This window comes from Eleutherodactylus coqui, chromosome 1 (genome assembly GCF_035609145.1).
Source record: "Eleutherodactylus coqui strain aEleCoq1 chromosome 1, aEleCoq1.hap1, whole genome shotgun sequence".
Taxonomy (NCBI): domain Eukaryota; kingdom Metazoa; phylum Chordata; class Amphibia; order Anura; family Eleutherodactylidae; genus Eleutherodactylus; species Eleutherodactylus coqui.
In genome coordinates, this window is record NC_089837.1 from 435,900,680 (window position 1) to 435,924,565 (window position 23,886).

The window sequence follows — 23,886 nt, forward strand, 5'->3', positions numbered from 1 at the left end:
AAATCAGATATTTGTAACACATGCACACTTGGAAAATAACTTACATTTTTGTAGAAACATTGATGTATAAGCTTTGTTTAAAAAAAAAAAAAATCAAGCACCTAGAAGGAGCACCTGCAAAGTGATTAGAGTTGTGGCATGATTCCACCTGAGGCCCTTGGGAGAGCTTTTTGCAGCGCTAAATGCGGTCAGAGGCTTCAATGGAGCCTCTAAGACGGCACTTGAACGCGGCACTTTCCAGTGCCGCTATTTTTGAGTGGAATCTGATCTTTAGGCGTTTGGCGCACCTCATCAATAATGAGCAGCACTAAAAGCCAGTGTCGGCCACAGCATCGCTGCAGCCGAAAACAAAATTAAATCGCGGTAAAGAACCGCAATTGAAAATGCAACGCTTTGCCGAACGTCTGTGTGAGGGAGGCTTTAGAGTGGTTCTACCATTGGCCTATAAAAGGCTCTAAGAGGCTACTTGTGTGTAGTGACCTCTTTTCCCACTTGTGTAGAGCTGGTTGATCACTAGACGCCTCTACGATGTACAGAAGAGATTTCACGCAATTAACAATTTGCCAGGGGAGCATTATTGGAATGCAAGAAGCTGGATGGTCACATCAATGAATTAACCACCAATTGGGCAGTCCTGACCAGACTGTTAGGAGGTGTTGGAAACAGTAGATATGTGAGGGCACACAATGTGACCGGGCTCGCGATACCCTTGACAGACCACCAGTAGAGGGACTCTTCTAATCAGCAAGCACTAGCAGCTCCAACTGTGTCGTTATGCATCATCCAGAGACAGGTGGCACCATTGTTACAGGCCCCTATGTCTGTTGGAACCATTTCCAGTCGCATGGCTGAAGCACATTTGGTCTTACTGCACCCATTACATGTACTGCCTTTGACACCCACCCACCATCGCCTTGGTTTGCAGTGGTGTTGTGAACGAATCTAGGTTTAGTTTGCAAACTAAGTCAGTGTTTATGTCTGGAAACCGAGGCTTAAGTGCCTCAATCCTGCCTTTGTGTGGAGTGGAACACGGCCACCCAGACTATCACACCAGCAGTGGGGGCAATCACATATGACAGTCGGCCACCCCTAGTAGTGGTACAAGGGACAATGACAGCTCAGTGATATGTTCAGGACATCCTGCAGCCACGTGTTCCTCTCATGGCGGTTTCTAAGAGGCATTTCCCAGCAGGATGATGCTCGGCCGCACACAGAGAGGGTGTCACAGGAGCCTCCACAACATTGCCACACTTACATGTTCTATTGGCGAAAATGGATGTATCTAGGGTGCCAACTTCAACAGACAATGATTTTGCATGATTTAGAGGCTCAGTTACAGCAAATATGGATCAATATGCTGCAGGATACTATACGGAACCCGTATGCCTCCATGCCCGCCCATCTTGCATCCAAGCTAGAGGCGGTCCACCAGCGTACTAAAGCCTCTCTTCAAGTGTTCCATCTTCTGCAATCCTTGTGCTGGGATATTGTAATTACTTATATCAACGTTACAATCACACATAGAAGGTTTCAGTTAATTTTGACAACTCTTTCTAGGTGCTCGATTCTTTTATTTTTTTTCCACAGTAAGTGTATATTGCTTTCAAGGGGGTTTTGGACTTACTTTATATAAATATCCTGTCCCAGACAGTAATTTTTTAATTCACTTACTGTAGTGCCATAGCACAGTTTCTGCACTCCAGCAGTACATCACGTGACTGATGACATCACTCGGTCTTCTGGTCCTGGTGATGTCCCATAAACAGGTGATATGGACTTTAAATTTAAAGACCCAAGTCTATTTATGGGACATCACTGATAAGATCCCATTTAAGAGCCTAACATTGGCTGCAGCAGGTTAAACCACGTTCCTGCTGCAGCCAATGTAAACAGAGACCAGCTGGAGGGCGAGAGTGGTGGCAAGAAAGCAGGAAGTCAGTGTTAAGTGTTAACATTCTATTTTAATATTTAATTTCCTACCCCATCACCAATATTTTTTAAATCAGAAAACCTCTTTAATAATGGGCCCTGACTCTACTAAACACCCCAGGATCATAACGCTTCAGCGCCAACACAGACTATTAAAGGAGACATATAAACAACAACTTTTATCTATCCACAGGATAGGTAATTAAAGTCTGATCCGTGGGGGTCCCACCACTGATCCTGAGAACAGGGGTGGTCCTGTGTCCCCCTTTACTCAATCTGCTGCCACTGCAGGTGGGTGCAGTGAGCCTGCAGTGAGAGTAGAGTGGCAGCTGCGAATGCGCATTTGTTTTTCTTGGTACAACTCCTTTAAACAAAATTATAACATATGTAAAATCACAGGCGTTATCTGCCATACTAGTAAAATATTTAGGACTTACAGGATGCGCTACTATGCAGTTCTTGACATGTTTCAGTCCATTAAACATCTTTCTTGGTGAGAGGCAAGACGTTGAGCTGCTTATTATGGCTGAATCGTTGATGTAAGAATCTAGATCAGCAAAAATCTTCAACTTTAATTCCAGATTCTCTGGGACGCATTCCTACGAACAATAAAAAATAATCACCAGAAGTACAATTATTTTTACTAGATGAACCATCAAGCCTTGGCATGAATATTTTTCTCAGTCTTATAGTTTCACAACATGAAGCAAAAATATGGTGAGAAAAGTTAACCTGTTTGTTTGAAAGAATCAGAAATAAAACAATGCAAATGCAGGCTTGCAGAAGCACCTCATGTGACAAAATAGTGGTAGCCGCGGGGGTCAAATTTGGAAAACAAGCGATTCCTATTCACCTCTCTACCCACAGTAATGAAAATAGGTGAATCTAGATTGCTAAACCTGGCAGAATTAAATGGTATGATAGGTCTCCTAACATAGGGGCGGCATTGACTTTATTGGTGCTCACAAAAATTTTGTATCCTGCCGCCTAACGTTGCTGCAAATACTGGATTGTTCTAGATCTGTCTAAAGGAGAACCTCCCTTAGCTTCTGCAAGTGGCAGATCTTGTATTTCTTTCCTGACAGTAGGCTCACATCACCATAGACTAAATTCCTGCTGGATTCTTTTTACCAGAGATTTAATAGTAACATAGTATGTTAGGCCAAAAATACATATTCTTAAGACTATACCGCTTTTAAAGTATAGTTCAGCCTATTTTTCCCTAATATTGAACCAGAGGAAGGCAAAAAAAAAATCCAATCAGGCAGAAACCAATTTTGCCCATTTAAGGGGAAAAATGCACTCCCAATTCCAATCTGTTAATTGGAATAATCCCTGGATCAAAACCCCTTTTGAAGTAATTAATGACTATAGCGTGTAATATTGTAACACTCAAGAAAGATGTTCAGGCCCCTCTTGAACTCTTACCAAATTCATCATCACCACCTCCTCAGGTAGAGAGTTCCATAGTCTTAATGCTCTTTTAGTAAAGGAACCTCCTATGTCGGTGTGGAAACCTTTTTTCCTCTAGACATAGAGGGCACCCCCTTGTTACAGTCACAGTCATGGGTATGAACAGATTATGGGAGAAATCTCTGTATTGACCCCTGATATAGTTATACATAGTTATTAGGTCGCCCTTCAGCAGTCTTTTGTCTAAACTAAATAACCCCAGTTGTGATAACCTCACTATTGTAGTCCATCTATTCCCTTTATTACTTTAGTCGCCCACCTTTGAACCCGCTCAAGCTCTGACATGTCCTACTTGAGTACCGGTGTCAAAACTGTACACAGTATGCCATGTGTGGTCTGACCAGTGATTTGTAAAGAGAAAGATTAATGTTCTTCTCATGTGCCCATAGACCTCTTTTGATGCACCCCATGATCCTATTTGCCTTGGCAGCAGCTGCCCGACATTGCTTGATCCAGTTACCGCATTCTGTCCTCTCGTGTATTACTTTATCTGTAAATATTGCTATTTTACTATGCAATCCTTCTACCAGGTGATTAAATATTTAAAAATGATTGAAAGACAAGATGGAATGTATTATATTATGGTCACCATTTCCTAGATGCCTCTTGACCTGCACCCACATTGTTCTATCAGGTCTGTTGGTCAATATTAAGTTCAAAATGGCCATCGCTCTAGTTGGGTCCTGTACAAGTTGGGTATGGTAATCATCTTTATTGACACAAACTTATTACCTTTATGAGATCTGCAGGTTTTAGCTTCCAAATATATATATATATATATATATATATATATATATATATATATATATTATATATAGTCTCCTCAGACATTACTACTTCCTACCATACAGTTTTAAAAAAATATATACATATAACTAAAACATTCTAAAGTGGATCCCTATGAACTATTCTGCCAGTTATAATGTACTAACCCCTCCCACCATTCCACACCCATTTCCATTACTTTAGTCAGAGGTCATTATCTACACCATCTTCTCTTCTATTTCTGTAATTGCTCTGTCCCCCAGTCCTTACGTTTAAGCACTCCTACAACTTTCTAGCCATCTTCTCCCCCAGCAGAGTTGCACCCTCCCCATTGAGATGCAGCCCATACCCATTGTAGAACCTGTAGACAACAGCAAAGTTGTCCCAGTTCTCCAAGAACCCAAACCTCTCCTTCCTACACCAACTCTGGAGACATTTGGTTACCCCCCTAATCTCCTTTCTGGCGTGGTACAGGCAGAATTTCAGAAACTACTACTTTGGAAGTACTTGCCATAAGCTTACATCCTGGTTCCCTGAAATTGTTTTTAAGGACCTTCCACCTACCTCTAACTTTGTCATTGGTGGCATGTGTACTATGACTACTGGATCCTCACCTGCCCCTCCTAATAATCTGTCAACCTGATCTGCGATGCGTCGAACTAGAGCACCAGGAAGACATCACACCGTTTGACAGTCCCAGTGTTTGTGGAAAATTGCCCTGTCTGTCCCCAACATAATATAGTTTCCCACTATCTCTCTCAGTGGCAGGGTGTATAAACTTAATAAAACTGGCAATACAACCTAAGTGTTTATATTTTTTACAGCGTATGCCAGTAAAAGTCTCAAAGAAATTTTTCCGCTCCACGAATTCCCTTCTGACTACATTCATATGGGGCATATCCCGATCTAAATTAAAAATTACCACACTGCAAAAACCCAAGAATCAGGCCGGAGTGGCATTGTCAGACTTTAATTTATACTAATTAGCTGGCCAATTGCGGAACCTGAGGCAATGGTTCATACAGCAGGAGCTCCCGATTGTAGTCTTCCATTTAGGAGAGATGGTGGCGGGAAAAGATCTTGTCAGCTATTTAGAATGCCTAGAATACACCAAGTCCTCTAATACATTGCCCATGCACAAATTAGCCTTATCCATATGGTGAACTGCAAAAAATATTCAAGACTTTAGAGATACTATGGCAGATCGCACCGTATGAAATAATCACACCCTACCCTCATTACAGACAATACCAGATTGTCAATATTGGGTCTCATTAGGTATCTCTGAAATGGGGGACGTATATGACAACGTAATTATTATAGTCACCTACTTGTGTTAAAACTGCAGGTACTTCGACTTCAATGGTTTCGATACTTCCAGCTACGACATGCTCTAAATACCCAGTTCTCTTTGGTTACCATCCAAATATCAAAATACCCTATAATAGGTATACTCTGGTCCTAAGGGCTGAAAGGCCTAATATCAGCGCTCTATACCCTTCTACTCTCAGCTAAGATCAGCTATAACCCACTGTCTAGCCAGGATAAATGGAAGGTATAGTGGATTCCCATCTGACAGTATCCCAAGCTGTTAATAAATTAATCCAACTCTATACCATTCACCAGTCTCATCTGACCCCAGTGCATCTTCACAGAATGCATAAAACTCCAACATCAGCCTGTCACAGATGCCATCAACTTAATGCCGATTTCTGGCATTTGATATGGGACTGCCCTTATACGAGTTTTTGGTCTGAGGTTATCAATTTTTATATCCCTACTCTTACCTACACCCTTGAGCATAAATTTAGACCTAAAGAGATTATGGTGTTCAGCCTATTTGATGAGGAACATTGACCACCATTACACGCAAATATTTCTTAGAAAAATACTATTTTTAGCTCAGAAAACTATTGCCATGAAGTGGATGGCAGTGGAATCACCCTCTTTGGCAAGTTGGAAAGGGCTGGTCAATACAATTATCCCTTATGAAAAAGTCATATACCAACATAGGGGATGTCCTAGCAAGTTCCTAAAAATATGGAGCTCTTGGTTGAATGCACATTCCAAATTACACACCAACTAACGGTTACCTTCCTCTTGGGAGACTTTTCTTCTTGTCTTTTATATGCCAGTAACTTTAAATTTGAGTTCAGGTTTGAATGTTCATTAGCCTACTGATCTATTAATACCGTATAATAACAGAAAAAGTATATTTTTGATACTATACTATTGTCAGTTACAATAATTGGGAAAACACAATATTCTGTTTTTGTAAGCAACTTCAATGTTACATCATTATGTACTCTTTGTTTAACGATTGTGTTAATTAAAACAAATTTAAAAATAAAGTTTCCCATTACTAGAGCCTGTCTAGCCTACCCTGTGCTCCTATTTCCCTTCTTACTGGAGCAGACATCCCCCAGGTGGTCAGAGGCTATATTGTGCTGCAGAAGTGCTAATCCTTTAATGGCATCTCCCTCATCTGCCAATTTTGCAGACTTGTTAGGGTGCGCCAGTTCAGGCTAGCCTTCCTGGATCTATTCCCTCTACCATTCCTTCTGTCACCCAGCTAGCTGCCTGCTTCTTGCATGAGCATACTGGCCTAGAGAACAACTAATTAGAGGGCATCATGGGTGGTGGACTCCTGCCGATTTACTATTGGTGGCCTCTCCTAAGAATAGGCCATCTGTAGTTTTCAAATGCACAACCCCTTTAATGGCTAATGGCTCCCACTACTCCATGGATGTATTTTTTCTGATCCCACCAACATTTTCTCCCATAATTTTTTCCCCACAACATTCTAAACTATTTTTTTCTGCAGTGGGCAGACATAGTGATGGGATTGAGAGTGGTGATAAGTAAGAAACAATAGGTGAGGTGACAAAATGAGGATACATTAGACGAATGGCAGTCTTATCGGTAGAGTGTTCATTGAGGAGGGTATTGCAGTAAAGTAGTTGTGATATGATAAGTACGTAAAGTACTAAAAAGTGTCTAAAAGACATTTAGAGTTAAAGCAGTTTGCTTTTGACAATCCCTTTTTTCTGAAGTGACTTGATGATCACTGGGTGTGGTGCCGCTAGGAACATAGTTGATCAGCTATAATCTGTGAGAAAATTCATCAGTCAGTGTTCAATTCCACTGCAGCACCTCTACAGGAGAAATTAAGAATTACAGTCATATTGAAATCAATAGGTTGTGTAATGCATCCATGTGTTAGGTTCTCCAAAGTGAATCACAATCTTTGAAGCAGTTCTCTGTCCTAGTTGATAAGAGAATCAGGACAAAGTGCAGTTTATATAAAGAAATTGCTGTAAAATTAAATTCTACTATACCATATGACAAGAATTTTTTTTATTTTCTCTTCTCGACTCATAACCAAGCATTAAATAAAGTTTGCTTTTCTGTAAAGGCAAAGTGTGTACTAGGCAAGTGTAAACAGTTTCTTTCAGAAATGGAAGAGAGTCATCAAAAGTTTGAATTTCTATGCAAAGCCATAAAAAGGAGTCTAAAGAATAGGCTCATTGTGTCAGCGAATAGTGAAAGGCAATGCCGCTCAGCTTGGATCATATGAAAACCAGAAGTAAGAAAACTCAAGGTTGCAAGAAACCCAACCAGCTCTGATTATACAGGATGCATGAATGGGCTGTTTGCTGAAAGACTCATTTACACTGGTATAATTGTCGTGTGCTTTTGGATCACTCCAATAAAGTTTTTGTCAGGCACAAAATCATCCACCCTGATCAGGGGCACCATGTCCTTATTGACAATGTGAACCTTGCACTTTACAGAGAACGTCACGACCTGCTGCTTAACTTCAGAAAGTGTAGACAAGACCGAGACTATTCTCTGTTTTCTGGGAAAGTTCACTGCACAAAAGGGAATGAAATACATTACGAGGTTTTCCATGAGAGATGATAATACCTTAAAAAATTACAAAAACAATGTGATCATCTTCAGCTCTCCAGTTGTAGATAGAACATGCATTTTTAAAAAAAATGATTTCTACCAAAAATGTCAATTACTTGAAGACCACAAATCTCCCAAATGATATCTTTAGTGGAATGCTAATGGTTTATTTGGTTTGGCTAGATCATGGGGACACTATAGCTTCAGAGAGTACAGTTTCTCTCACAGGACTGTCCTGTGAAGCAGACCACAAAAAGGATGGGGTTTATATCAAACAGACTCATATTATGCCACGTATCACTTGAATTAAAGAAAGAAGATCAAAAATGGAAAACTTAACTTTGAAATGACCAGTGGCCTAAGTGCCCATAGAATTACAGAACATTGGCAGTGGTAGCGTGCCTCCAATCTGCCCATTCAAGTTAGCAGTTTGATGGCCATTGGCATACTGCTAGGGGTTGCAATTGAGACCCAGCCCCTTAGTAGACGGGATCACTGCTACACCCCACAGGCCAGTTGTGAGTGGCACTCATGGAGGGGAGGGCAGTTACCTGGGGCAGCCGGCAGTCAATTACATGCTGCAGACTATCCCTGTGCATGGTCCTCCCTTCCATTGATAGACTACAGTTATAAATGGGTCACAACTGCAGTCTATCAGTGCATTGTCGGCCGCGTGATTGGTCTAACCTGAACTGCATTGACAGTGTCTTATAGAGGAAGAGGAGAGCAGACCATGCTGTATAACCAGATATGTACTGCATATAAGTCCTATGTAAAACTGGTATACGTTATACCAGATATACATACATAATTATATACAGGCAATATCCAAGTTATACCAGCATGGTCCACATCCCTATATATAGTGATATGGAGCATGCTGGTATAACTTGGGTATATACGGTGTATAATTATATATGTACAACTGGTATAAGTAATACATCGCCTGTATATCGTGATATTTACCATGCTGGTGTACCCTGGCCCAGGGTATAGCAGCATGGTCCATATCACTATATACAGGACATGTATAACTTATACCAGCTGTACATATATAATTATATACAGGCAAAACCCAGGTTATACCAGCATGGTCAATATTATAGATGAGCGAGTATACTCACTAAAGGCAATTGCTCAAGCGAGCATTGACTTTAGCGAGTATCTCCCCCGCTCGAGACGGAAGTTTCGGGTGCCCCCCCCCCCTGCTCCCTCCTGCTGACAGCCGCTACTGACCGCTCCCCCGCGCCGGCACCCGAAGGCAATGCTCGCTCGACAGCCCCTTTGAAGACAACGGATAATATCACAAAAAGAAAGGACATGCAGCGATTTTTTCCCCTGCATATCATTGCAACGCGCTGTCATGCAGGGAAACATCGCAAATGTGAATGAAGTCATTTTATGTTTGCGTAGCGAACATCACCTCATATCAAGTTATATTTGTAGAGCTGCTATAAGTTATACATCTCCCTGTATATAGTGATATGGACCATAGTAGTATAACCTGGGTATCTACGGTGTAGGACTACACACTTCAAACACAGTTTAAAAAAAAACCTGCATATAATTTTAAAAAAGAAAACAAAAACACTTGTGTTTAAATCTACATGCAGTTTCTAACAGTGTATGCAATTTCCTAAAAACACGTGTGGCTTTTGAATAGTGCATGCAGTTGTTTAATGTGATTTTTAATTTGGGATTCAAAAATGCAACTAAAAACATGAACACAGCCTAAGGGGCTACAAACACATTTTCACATACTCCAGGAAATGAGTCATGTTTAGAAAGCTTATGCCAAGGAAGTAGATCATGTATGTAAATTCGTTTTGCATGGTTTAGGTATGGGTACAGGTGGGAGGACCCCCAGAGCTGAACTTTTGCACCCAAGTCCCTGAGCTTTTAGCTTTGCCCCTGCTGATGGATAATTACTTTTTGTAGACAACTGCAATTCTCAGGACCTGGCTGTTGTGGCTAAAAGTTGACTTTACTAATGGAACAAAGAACTGAAATGCATTTACTAAAATAGCAAAAATGGAGTCAAATATAGTTCCCAAAATTTTAAATGATGCCTTAATGTCTTCTTATAAAAAGAAAAAAAAAACTAAGAAAAACCCATCAATGATAAAAACTCCTAGTCTTTCAGTACTGGTACACATTTACCAAGTGATCTGGATACAATAGATGCCCTGTGGGAATGCCACATTGTGCCCACATGATACAGAAAGGAGGCCTCCCAAACCCACAAGAAATAATCCAATATCTCCATTTCCACACTTGACACCTTCCTCCCATCTGCTTTTAAAGGGCTTTTCCAGGAAAATACTATTGATGACCTATGCTCAAGCAGCAGGCCGGGTGGAATTCGCTGCAGGATTCTGCATGGGGAAACCATTTGGGCCCATGGACATGAGGCCAATGAGTCTGAAGACTTTTCAGTCCCACTGTGGATGCCTTTAATGGAGATCATTATTTTGAGCAGTAATGACTACATCAGTCAACCAGTACCGAGTCCCTATAGGACATCTTTATACTTGGGAGAATAAAAGGATTATTTTTGTGGTAAATTTAATTGTTTTCCCTTACTTTAAAAATCATCCTTAGTGACAGTCTCCGTTAATGGTTCCTGCTCCATTTATAAAAGAGGCACAAGACAGGGATGCCCTCTGCCCCCTATGTATGTGCATTGGCCATTGAGCCACTAGCCATTATGCTTCGGGGGAGCACACTATATAAAAATATTACTATAGGATATTAAGAGGACCTAGTGGCATTATATGCTGATGACCTTATGCCAGACCCCATCACATCCCTTCCTCTGCCAAATCTATTTATGAGCTCCATGGCTTGTTTCTCAGGGCTGCATATTAACTGGGCAAAATCCGCCTTGATGCCTCTCTCTCTGGTGAGTCCTTTATGCCAAATTGACTCACTCCGTGGTCTCCAGGTTACCAATACACTTAAATACTTAGGAAGTCAGATTTCTACCACCACCAGACAGTCCCTGGACCTAAATGTATACCCTCTCATAAATTTATTTAAATCCTTATTTAAAATCTGGGGCTCTTAACCACTCTCAGTAGCTGGTTGCATAAACTTAATTAAAATGCTAGTACTATCAACATGTCTCTACATCTTATCTCGACATCGGTTCTGGGTCGTTTTTTTCAGGTCAGCCAACTCCCTACTGTCCTCCTTTGTATGGGGAAGCTCTCGCCTAAAGCTGTGGATTTCTACTCTCCAGAAGCTGAGGGTAGATGCGGGGGCTGCTCTCCCGATTCTGTTTGTGTACTATATCGCGAGTCAGCTGGTTCACTCGAGATGCTGGATAGGAGGTGAACCCCTTCCTATTTCAGAGTCACATTTGATACATTTTCTAAAAAACCTGTTGTCTGTGGCCTGTGCTAGAATCCCCCTCCACCTTGGCAAGCAAATTGCTTTCACAAATCTAGCGGGAATCTAGGTCAATTAGTAAATTCACCGATAGTGTGGCCGATACACCCATGTGGCGCAACCCCGGACTTCCGGAATGGTTTTCTTTACAGGATGCTCATGTATGGGAATGATATGGTAAATGGACTCTGGGCAACCTATACACTTTTAGGCTGCCTACACACGAGCGTATATACGCAGCTATTTACTCACGTATATATGATGGCCATCTTGGATTCAATGCATTTATTCACATGGCCCAGCATATATAAGCTGCGTATACACTCTCGTGTCAAGGCAGCCTTAACATTTTAAACTCTTTACATCAATTACAAGTTAAGTACAAATTACCCCTAACCCACTTCTACAGATTCTTACAGGTCAGACATGCATTACAAAACACAATTGCCATCCTCTGATCTTTCCACATCACATTAACCCTTAGGCTGCCTGTCCACGGGTGGGTTTTCATTGCGTTCCCCGCGGGGAATGCAGTGAAAGCCCTCTATAGCGTTGCTATGGAAAGCGCTTCCCCTCTGTCTACAACCGGAGAATCATTGCGATTCTTCGCTTGCGGCCGGCAAATCGCGGCATGCTGCGATTTGCCGCGATTCTCCACGGTCAGCCCATCTGTCAGATAGGCTGACAGCGGAGATCAGTCTGCCGCCTCCTGCTCCTGCCGCGGAGATCCTACTTTTGGCGAGAGGTCACAGGGTCTCCTCTCTGAAATAATGGGGAGTTCCAATTCCTACATACAAGTTTTCCTATTTGGGACACTAGATGAGTGAATTGGCAACATCATATCAGAATATTCTTGAGGAAAAAAGTATTCCTAGCTAGAAAAAGCGATAGCATTGCGATTGATGGACTGTAAGAGTCCCTCCATATCTATGTGGAAGAAATTTGTTAACTTATTCGTACCTTAGTTTGTAAGGGATGTATATGTTCTAATAAGGCCTCATTCACACGAGCATGTGCGTTTTACGACTGCCCACATACACCGTAAAATTGCATTAATGAATAGCCGAGATAAAGTCCCAAGCTTAATTAGCGTTTTCTTGTCCATTTGCACGGGAAGATTGTGCAAAAAATACACTTTGGCATGGAATTTCGTCGGTCGGCAGAGATCCTCAGAATAACTTTTAATAGCGGCAGCGGTCTTCTTTTCCGATCGCCAGACGCAGGCAATCTCTCCCCCCCTCTCTTTTTTCCCCAGGAGTCTATTGGAGCTTCCAGAGTTTTTCATCAAGAGCAGAGTGGAAAAAAAAAAAAAAAAAAAAAGGCAACCAAGAACCGCTCTTTTTTCACGCAACTGTAAATCGCTCATAGGAGTGAATGCACTGGAATCCAATGCTTCACATAGCCACGTAAAAACGCTTGTGTGAATAAGGCCCAAGTTTTACAAACTGTGCGGTAGGTAGTGTAGCACCCCCTGCAGGCTTTATTCACCAAGCTTGCGCTCATCTGTATCAATGCTCCAGAGAGGCCCTCAATGATGGGCGAGTCCTCAAGGTAGGAGTCGTGACCTCCTGAAAATTATTGTACTACTTATAATTATTATATCCTGTCCTTCTATATTAAGGGTTTTACCAACTACATTAGTGTATAAGGGGAAAGAACTAGGGAAGGGCTCATTCACACACGCGCTGCGATTTTCAGCCGCAGCACGGATGAAAAATCGCATATATGAAACAGGCTGCATCACGGCTGTGTCTCCTTTTTAAGTGCCTGTTTAAACTGCCCGGGTGTGGTGCGTATACGCCACAAGCCGGGTTACCGTCGGGGCGGGAGAGAGTTAGCTATGCTAAACTCCTTCCCGGGAATGGGAGGGGGCAGGAGCTAGTGTGCTAAACTCCTGCCCCCTCTCTGCTCCTTGCCGGCTGCCTGCATTGAGAGGGGGCGGGATGGGGCAGGAGCTAGTGTACCAATCTCCCGCCCCGTCCCACACCCTCTCTTTGCAGGCAACCTGCAAGGGGCAGGGAGATTAGCAGAGCCACTGCTAAACTCCCTTCCACCTCCCTTTTTCAGCAGCTCCCTTTCTTGTAGTTTTCTCATAGTTCTGGAACTAGCTTTTCCGGCCGTAGTAAAATCGGCTGCCCAGAATGCGCACTGTATGCGCTATCTTTTCCGGACGGCTGTTTTTACGCACCAGAAAATCGCCCATCTGAACGGATGCATTGGAATCCAAAGCATCAGATGATCGAGATTTTTGGCCAGCATTTTATCGTGGCGAGATTGGCACGATAAAACACTCGCGTGAAGGCAGCGGAAAGTTGTTCCCCCCCCCCCCCCCCCCCAATTTTGAGTCCATTTTCCTCATCTTTTAAAATGTATTAAGTAAACTTTAATGACCCTTGATCCTGAAAAGGTTAATTTAAAAGGGTTTGATAGACTATCTTTAGAACAGGCCATAAATGTGTGACTGGTGAGGGTCAGACCCTATGGACGTCTACTACTCAGCAGTAATAAGGGTCCAAGTTGCAGTAAGAGACACAGCTGCACGTCCATTTTCTTGTTTATTTATCTATCGACGTCGCTGTATGAGGGCTTGTTTTTTGCGGGACGAGTTGTATTTTTAAATTATGCCATTTACTGTACTATATAATATACTGAAAAACTTTAAAAAAAATTCCAAGTAGAGTAAAATGAAAAAAAAAAAAAGGCATTCCGCCATCTTTCAGTGCGTCTTGTTTTTACGGCACACAAACTGCAACAAAAATGACATGATAACTTTATTGTATGGGTACGATTGCTACGATACCAAACTTGTATAGTTTTATTTTACTGTACTACTTTTTTTCTTTTCAAAGACATGTAATTTTTTTCAATTATTTCTTGCCGCCATCTTCTGCGCGCAACAACATTTATTTTTCCGTCGACGTAGTTCTGCGTGGGCTCATTTTTTGGGGGATGTCCTGTAGTTTACGTTAGTACCGATTTGGAATACATAGGACTTTTTGATCGCTTTTTATTCCCTTTTTTTTTTTCTGGGAGACAGGGTGACTGAAAAAGTGCATTTCTGGCGTTCTTTATTTATTTATTTTTTCAGACAACGTTCACCGTGCGGGGAAAGTAATGCGCTAGTTTGATAGATTGGACTTTTACGGATGAGGCAATACCAAATATACTTTTATTTTGTGATTTAGATTTTTTAATTATAGATATGGCAAAAGGGGGGTGATTTAAACTTTTATTACTTTTTTATGAATTGTAAAAAAAAAACAAAGCAAAACAAAAAATGTTTTTTTAATTATAGATATGGCAAAAGGCGGGTAATTTAACCTTTTTTTTTTAAAACAATTAAAAGTACAGTAAAAACAAGATCAATAAAGTTATTTTAAGCCCCTCTGGGGGGCTGCAAGGGGCGATGCTTTGATCGCTCCTGCAGGGGATGGCTTGATAGACAGTCTCCTAAGGCAGCCCCGGGGCCTTTCAGAAGGCCCCCGGCTGCCATGACACTTGCACGGCTCCCCCGATCTCACTGCGGGAGATGGCCGTATGGGACCCCCGAACATCGTTCGGTGGATTTAAATGCCGCTGTCATAATTGACAGCGGCATTTAAAGTGTTAATAGTCACGATCGGCCGCACAGCTGATCGCAGCTATTGCCCGTGGGTGTCAGCTGTAATACACAGCTGACGCCCGTGCTGCATGCAGAGAGGTCGCCCCGCGCCCTTTCTTCATACATATCCTGACGTACATATCTAGGACGTACCAGTATATTAGCATCTGCACAGTATATTTTAGAAGCCTGTTAAATCTTTACACAAGCAATTTTTGTCACCATCAGCAGAAAATGGAAAAAAGCACTGGAGATGCCAGATTCTCAAGGACTACCAAGCACTGAAACAAATGCAATTACTGAAGTTGTCACATGTGCATTATTGCATGATAACCTGCCCAACTGGTCTAACTGGCGCATCTTGTGGCTTAATGTTAGAACCAGTGGCTATCACTGGCACTCACTGAAAATTCCTTAAATCAAGTACCAGCAATGAATGCTTTTGTTTATTAGGACCATCATGATTAGGAGAATGGGTCTGCCATACATCTTTCTCCAGGCCGATAGCACACGGCAGGTCCAGATTCCACCCTTGGAATCCAGCCCTGACCACGGCAGGTGACCTTGCGTACCAGTCATCTTTTTCGCCAGCGTCCATGTGGAACAGTCTTCTACCGGCTTCGCTGTACTGCGGATGGTCTGCACGGTTCGCCATCAGACATACAGTACAGATTTTATTTAAACTCCTGCTTTTCTCATGGAATCCGCGGCCTGTCCACAAGGTCAATGGCAGAGGGGCTGCGGGTTGGAGGGCTTCCATTGAATATAATGGAAGCTGTCTGTGAGGGAACTGCAGTAAAATGGAGCATACTGCGATTTTTCATCCCCGAGCGGAAACCGCAATTGGTTTCCGCTCGTGTGCATGAAGAATCATTTTTCCATTGCATGCTATGGAGGGTTATTGCTGCAGAACTTTCAGGATAATCAGATAGCAGATCTAAGTATTTCACCTGATTAGGTTGTGAGTACACAACATTATTTTCGCATGAAGAATAATCCTTGGAGAACTGCCCACTCCACAGATGCAGGATGCCTGCTGTGACGGTGAAGGAATTGGGCAAACACTGCAGTTAGAATGGAGATCTCCCTGGCACAGGCGCCAATAAAATTAGTCGAGAGCAACTTGCGTCACTAGTATCCTTTATTGGTATTAAAACATACTACAGCGAATTTTTAAATTGTGGAAGAATCTAGTACAGGTTTGAAACTATAGTGTTCTCTGAAGGAAATGTTAGGAAAGGTTTTCCTTCTTTCTTATGCCAATATCTGAGCCGCCTTTTGATCCTTCAGGAGAGCCAGGAAAAACAAAACTAGTGCCTGCATCGTGTTGTGCAAGGAGAAGAATGCTGCTTTTACATGGGACGAATTCTCAGTTTGATGTAAAAAAATGCCAATTGACAAGCTTGTTTCATTCCAATTTACGTGCGCTGAGGACTGGTAATGCGATCGTCTTCCCTTTAGGCTGGCTGTACAACTCCCTGTTCACATGAAAAGATGCTACCGCCAGTCAGTGAGCAATTTTATGCTTGCAGAAACAAGTCAATCAGCTGACAAACAAGAGTTAGCTTGTTCATCGGCTGATCATTAGTCCCTTTAGACAGCCCGATTGTCATGCCAACAAGAGTCCGGAGGAACATTTGGGCCCGATAACTGGACAGTGTAAAAGACTTCTTTAAGAAGGGAGTAAAAATAAATAAAAATGTTTCAGGACCACAGAATAAGCAGACCGTGAAATTCAATGAGCCTCACTCCACTACATAGCTTCAGCATGGATATGCCTCCAATTTCATATGAAAGACTATCCACATGAGGACCTTGTGTTGAGTCTCCAGCAGCATGGTGCCCAGGACCAGAATTTCTCAATATCATACTGCAATCAATACCAGAGGCAAATACCCACTACTGCCATAAAAATAACCACCACAGTAGTGCACAAAAACAATACAAACATTTTAAATATACAGTGCTCCCCACATAATAATCATACACAGCAAATATACAATGACATGCCGAAAGTCATGGAACAGGAACGAATATCATGTAGGACCCCCTCCAGCCCGGCAGAGTGCAGCAACTTCATGTTGCATCGATTCCACAATCGTCTGGAGGGATTTTGAGCTATGATGTCTGGATAACCTCCAACAGCTCCATGTAATTGTGGATGCAGGATCTCCAGTGCAAATCAACCTCTTCAGTGCATCCCATAAATGCTTGACTGGTCTTATTTTGGGAAAACATGCAGGCTACATTTGAAGGCCCTCTCTAGAATGCTCCTCAAACCAGTTCTGGACAACTTGGGCCTGATCGCACAGTGCATTATCCTGCTGAAAAATATCCCATCATTGTGGGGGTATATGAAGCCCATGACAGGTTGGAAACGATCACCAAGCAGTGAAACATAGTTTAGGTGAACAAGTAGACCCATGCCATGCTATAAAGGACCCACCCAACACCAGTATAGAACCACTACCAGTCTGCACAGTGCCTTGCTGACAACCGGGCTCCATGGCTTCATGAGGTCTGCCCCACACAAACGTTACCATTAGTCTGAAACAAATAGTACTGGGACTCATTGGACCACATCACATATTGCAAGTTCTCTAGGGTCCTGTTAGCAACCTCATAAAAACGTGAGGAGCTGGGTCCGGTGTCATGGTGTTAACAGAGGCGGTCTGGTGGGTTTTCTGCTTCTATATACTATGGAAGCTAAAAAACACTGCACAGAACTATAGTATATATATATGTGGGGCCTCCTGCATTGAAGGTAGGTTTGATTTCAGCCAGAGTCACTTGTTTGTTCACATAGACAATTCTAGCCAGATGCCACTGGTCGCGATCACTAAGCAGTTGTTGGCCAGTGTTCAACCTCACTCGCAAGATAACACCTCACAAATTATACAGGTGTTGCCGTCCCCAAGCTGTCATCTGAGGCAACAACGCTTCATAAATCAATTTATATACTGCTATCCCATGCTTTTGGCACATCAGTGTTATGTACAGAATATACTAAATTTTCACCTTTTTCAAATATCGAAAGAAAATTGGTATGATTTGGTGGGAACATGAAGCTTTTTGGAGAAGCGCTGCAATTGCACCATCCTTGAAATTGAGTTTTTTCTCACTTAAAAATTAGCTTAATTCTCAGTCAAGTCAAGCATTCTTCAAAAAAATGTCTACAGCACTGCACTAAGGGTGAAATTGTAGTTTAAAAACAGAACTGAAATCTTAAAAATACATAACATTTTATCTGCACAATATCCACTGCTTATATGTACCATTTAATAAAGCCCATACATATAAGGCCTCAAAGAAGAGTTACAGATCTAAGGTAGGCAGAACCCACAACTAATGTGCCAATGTAACTATTTGTCTGCTTAGAAAAAAAAACTAAACCAGTCAGACAACTCTACACATAACATACATAATGTACTGAGATAATACTACACCTGCCAAAAATCTGTCAGCCAATTTTAAAAATGCAGTCTTTGGTTAATGGGGGTGTAGCCAAGTTTGCCTCAGTTTTTCCACTGGGAATGTTGTGAGGTTTAAGGATAGTATAGAAGATAAAATAAGACTACTGTAGCTTTGTATCTGCTTCTCTGTAACTGACATTTTGTTTTTCTGAACGAAAGTATCAGAATAGTACAGAGAAGGAAAAAAACTCAGTATGCCTCCATGTGAAATCTGTGTCCTTTTGAAGAAACTTTGGGTTCAATTGGACAAGGATGAAGAATAAAGTCCATTACCCTTTTCGAGACTGGTGCCCTATACCCTCTTAACAGTCTGTGTCCAGTGTTGAGCTGGGGTTCAGTAGGTCCACCAGGTGGGGTTGCTTTCAGGTGCACCTTCAGAGAGTCTAGTATTTGTAAGAGCCTAGGCCCAAAACTGGCACTACGGTGAGCATGGGCGGGAGGGCATAGACATCCAAGGCCGGGTTACCAGCAGTTGCTTGGCAGCGGTGCAGCAGCCTGACTAGGGTTGTGGCCGCTTCCCTGCAAAGAAAAGTGGCTGCAGTGGAAGTCAGGACACCAAGACCTTCAAGAGCGCTGTCAGGACCCATCAGCATCTGGACGCATGTGGTGTGATGGAGTGACATCATCTTGTGCAGGAAGAGGACTTTTCTTCTGCCATGGCTAGGCAAGTCATTTTTTTTAGATGGTGCAATTTATTCCTTGGGGGGCACTGGGAAAAATTACTACTACTATTACTATCCTGTTTCCCCGAAAATAAGACGCGTCTTATATTAATTTTTGCTCCCAAATATGCGCTACATCTTATTTTCAGGGGGCGTCTTATTTCGCCGCGGCAAATCCGTCTGTGGCCGCTAATCCCTTGATTGGCCAGCTTTGTGGACGACATTTCTCAGAAATCTCGTCCACATGGGAAATCAAATCTGTCACAGCAAAGCTGGGAGAAGCTGGTGTTGTGGTGTGGATTCACCGGCTACAGAAACGGAAAAGCGTGCAGTCAGGTCGCTTCAAAAGAAGCTGCTGAGTGCCGTGGGTTTTGAAGCAGCGCTTTCCCGGCGGAAATCTCGCTGTTTATCGCTGTGGCCAAACTGCGAGATTTCCGCTGGAAATACGCTCTGTGAGAACCCAGCCTTAAGAATCCCACACAGGTTGCCAGACTCACACACAGAGCCATAAAAAATAAGGGCTGTAAAGTAACGTATCTGTCTGCAGACAGAAGTTCCTATACCACTTGTAAGCAGGGGTGGTATTGCAGCTTCCGGCCACCAGGGGGAGCTCATCACAGCAGACATGTACAGCAGAAACAGAACGTACAGTATGGGCTTTTCCAGCCAGCAAGGGGAGCTGACAACAGCACAGCAGGGACAGGATAACAGCAGACTGTCTGCAGATCTACCTATACATCTGGGAGGTAGGAGACAACGGGGATGGCAGCAGGGGACAGGCCTCTTAACTTGCCTGCACACTTTACTATGCTTTACTATCGGGGGGTGCCTTATATTTGGGTCTTCTGCAAATTTTAGGGGGTGCCTTATTTTCAGGGGGTGCCTTATTTTCGGGGAAACGCGGTAACAGGCACTATTACAAAGCAGGTACTGGGAACACTTATTACTAAGCGGGCACTGGGAGCAACATTATTACTAAAGGGGGACTATTATTATTGGGACACGGGGCATTATTATTACTAAGGAAACATTTTTTACTGTGTGGGACACTAAAAGGAGGACTAGTATAGTTTCAGGTACAAAAGATAGTACTTTTGCTGTGTGGTGCATTATTACCATCTCCGGCATAAAATGGGGCACTGCTTAGCACTATTATTTTTGGAGGATAATTACAACTATGAAAAAATGGTTTCTGAAACGCAGTATTTAGGGAAACCATGGCAAATAGAGACAATAATAGGAACAGATGGGTCAGCAACAGGCTAGAATTGGAGTAGAAATAGAATGTAGAGTTTGTGTAAGTCACAAAAGGTTAAATGGGTGCTGAATAGAGATGAGTGAGCGTACTCGGAAAAGCACTACTCGCTCGAGTAATTTGCTTTATCCGAGTATCGCTGTGCTCGTCCCTGAAGATTCGGGTGCCGCTGCGGCTGACAGGTGAGTCGCAGCGGGGAGCAGGGGAGAGCGGGCAGGAGAGAGGAAGAGAAAGATCTTACCTCCGTTCCTCCCCGCTCTCCCCTGCAGCTCCTCGCTCCGTGCCGGCACCCGAATCTTCAGGGACGAGCACAGCGATACTCGGATAAAGCCAATTACTCGAGCGAGTAGTGCTTTTCCGAGTACTCTCGCTCATCTCTAGTGCTGAAAAATTAAAAGTGAGGAGCCAAAAATGTTGGTTTAAATATTTCGCTGAGTAAAGTTGCGACTGAAAGAAATCGTTATAGCGGTCTGGGCCAGATGAAAAAGATGGGAAAAATGAACACTCCAGGGGATGTCATCTGTGAGTCACTAAATATAACTGCACTGTAATTACTTATGTGGTCTGAAGAGCGCCGGTGTAGAACTGGTATCTACCACTAATCACTTTGTGGTAATACTTGGCTTAGTATAACTACTAGGATTAGAATGTGCGGCTATGATACTGTGAGTTTGGGTCAGTAGATTCACGGTTCGGTCAGTGCACCCGTCTGTATTAGAAGCACAAAAATGTGACTATAATAATATATGCTTGTCTGAATCTAGGCATATAGAGAAGGAATATAGTTCTTGGTTCCGGTGGCAGTATTTATGTACCGAACCTGGTTCTGGTACTGTAGATTATAAACCTAGCTCTGGTGATGTATTTATGATATTAGCTTGGTTCTGGTACAGTATGCTATTAAAGGGGTTGTCCCGCGCCGAAACGGGTTTTTTTTTTTTTCAACCCCCCCCCCCGGTCGGCGCGAGACAACCCCGATGCAGGGAGGTAAAAAAAGCTTACCGGAGCGCTTACCTTAATCCCCGCGCTCCGGTGACTTCAATACTTACCGCTGAAGATGGCCGCCGGGATCCTCTGTCTCCGTGGACCGCAGCTCTTCTGTGCGGTCCATTGCCGATTCCAGCCTCCTGATTGGCTGGAATCGGCACGTGACGGGGCGGAGCTACACGGAGCCTGCATTCTGCACGAGCGGCTCCATAGAAGACTGCAGAAGACCCGGACTGCGCAAGCGCGGCTAATTTGGTCATCGGAGGGCGAAAATTAGTCGGCTCCATGGGAACGAGGACGCTAGCAACGGAGCAGGTAAGTATAAAACTTTTTATAACTTCTGTATGGCTCATAATTAATGCACAATGTATATTACAAAGTGCATTAATATGGCCATACAGAAGTGTATAGACCCACTTGCTGCCACGGGACAACCCCTTTAACTTAGTCTTGCTGTGTGTATTTATGATAGGAGCTTGGTTCTAGTACTGTATTTATGTTATAAGGTTGGTTCTGGAGTTTTATTTGTATTATAAGCTTGGTTCTGGGGCTGTTTTTATGCATGGAGCTTGGTTCTCGTACTATATATGTTATGAACTTTGTGCTCATGCTGTATTCACCCTTCTTTCTCTCTCTCAAGATGGCATTCTCGCTCACTACTGCATCCTTTTATAAACTACTCCACCATCCAACTACATCATTAACCCCACTCTTACTAGCCCCATCCCCCCTCCTATCCAACCACCTTTCTTCTAAACCCCTTAGCTCCCCAACTACCCAGTCATGCAGGGCTTCCCTTAAAGGTCCCTGTGGGCCCCTCGCTCTAGCCCCATACTTGAGACTTCCATACCCTGTGATATTGTACATTATTGCCACAATATATTAGTGCTCCAATGTGGTTGAAAAGTACAAGCAGCACAATACATTAACTCATTGTGGAGCTCCTGTCACAACAGGGAGAATTATCTAAAAGGTGAAACTCAGTTTAGTTTTATTGGATTGAAACTGTGTATCTGTGAGATTACAGAAGGCTTATCACGGTTGCCAGGAAGATTAGATTGGGCACCAGAAACTTTATTTTTCACAAGTCAGTTATCATTTCAGTGAAATTGACAGATTTACTGAAACCACAGTCTAATATTTGTTCAAGATTAAAGCTCAAATATTAAAGACAAGATATACAGTTTAGTTTATTGTCCAAGTGGTTTTATTTTATTTCTCTTAAGAGCAATAAAATAGGCTTTCAATTTTGTCCCATGACTCAGCCAGGCAGAGGGGGACAGCAGGGTCAGAGGCACCAGAGTGCCTTATGTAGGTCCCCACTCTCCTGCCAGAGCATTGGCAGAGAGCGCGGGATGACGGGAGCTGGGGGCGCCATTTTGGTGAAGCCTTCTGTCAGGTCGTTGGAGTAGGCTCAAACCTCACTGAGGTTAGCGGTGACATGGCTACTGTGTCACTGCTGGGAAGATCCCCTAGCTATGTAATTCAGAGCTGAATAGGGCCAGGCCCCGTCAACAAGCCTGGACATTTTTGGCACAGCTAGGCGCAATGGATGCCAGAATTAGAGATAGGTGTAAGTCCCACTTGTGGGTCTCGCATCTATCAGACTTTCATAGCATACCCTATGGATATGCGATTAAAACCTAATATGGCAATAACCCTTTAAATAACAAGCTTTTGTGACTACTTTGGTCTGTTCATATGGACATTAAATGTATCATAACTGCAAGACTTCTTTTGTTTCTCTTAGGCCCAATGTTCATGGGTGGACTTGAATTGTGGCATCCGCAGTTCAAGCTGCCTGTAGAGAAACATGGGCGTCCACAGCTGAATTAAAGCATGCAGATTTGTTTTGCGGACCTTACGGTCCGGAAAGCAAATCGCTGCATGCCTCATTTCAGTGTGGTTCCCACACGGATGGCTTCCAGTGAAGTCAATGGAAGGCATCCGATCCGCCGCCCGTCCGCAATTGAATTGCAGACGGGCCGCGTAATTTGTGGGAAAGCATCGGCAGTGAAGAAGCTGAAGAGCTGCAGTGTCCTCACCCGAGGGCTCCCGCAGGTGGAATCTGATCCGCCTGTGTGAAATTGGGTCTTATTGTAGACAATAAGACTTCTTTCTAACTGGCTAACACAAAATACTGACATTTTTCATCTGTCTTCGTTTTGTTACATTCTGCTATATACAATGTTATAGGTCACTTCACACTTGTATATCTTACAAAAGTTTCAAATGAAGTGAGTGGAAACATTTACTTAGTAGTCACAGGTCCTCTTTAAATATCCTTCACCTCCCAACAGGTCTGTTTTAGTAAATAATTGTATTCCCCTAGTTTAAAAAAATTCTAAAGCATCTTTTCTTAGAATCGTACATTATGCTATTCCTATTATTCCTCCTAGAAATGTATGAATAAATTGACAACTGGAGGTTACCAGTTGG

The 23,886-nt window shown here is 42.8% G+C and overlaps 1 protein-coding gene across 1 annotated transcript in view; it reads right to left on the reverse strand.

Annotated features, from left to right (window-relative positions):
- CRYL1 (crystallin lambda 1) overlaps positions 1–23,886 on the reverse strand; it is a 137,105-nt gene that overhangs the window by 41,529 nt on the left and 71,690 nt on the right. The window contains exon 4 of the mRNA XM_066582171.1: positions 2,367–2,528. Coding sequence (XP_066438268.1) covers positions 2,367–2,528 — 162 coding nt within the window. The remainder of the gene's footprint in view (positions 1–2,366; positions 2,529–23,886) is intronic.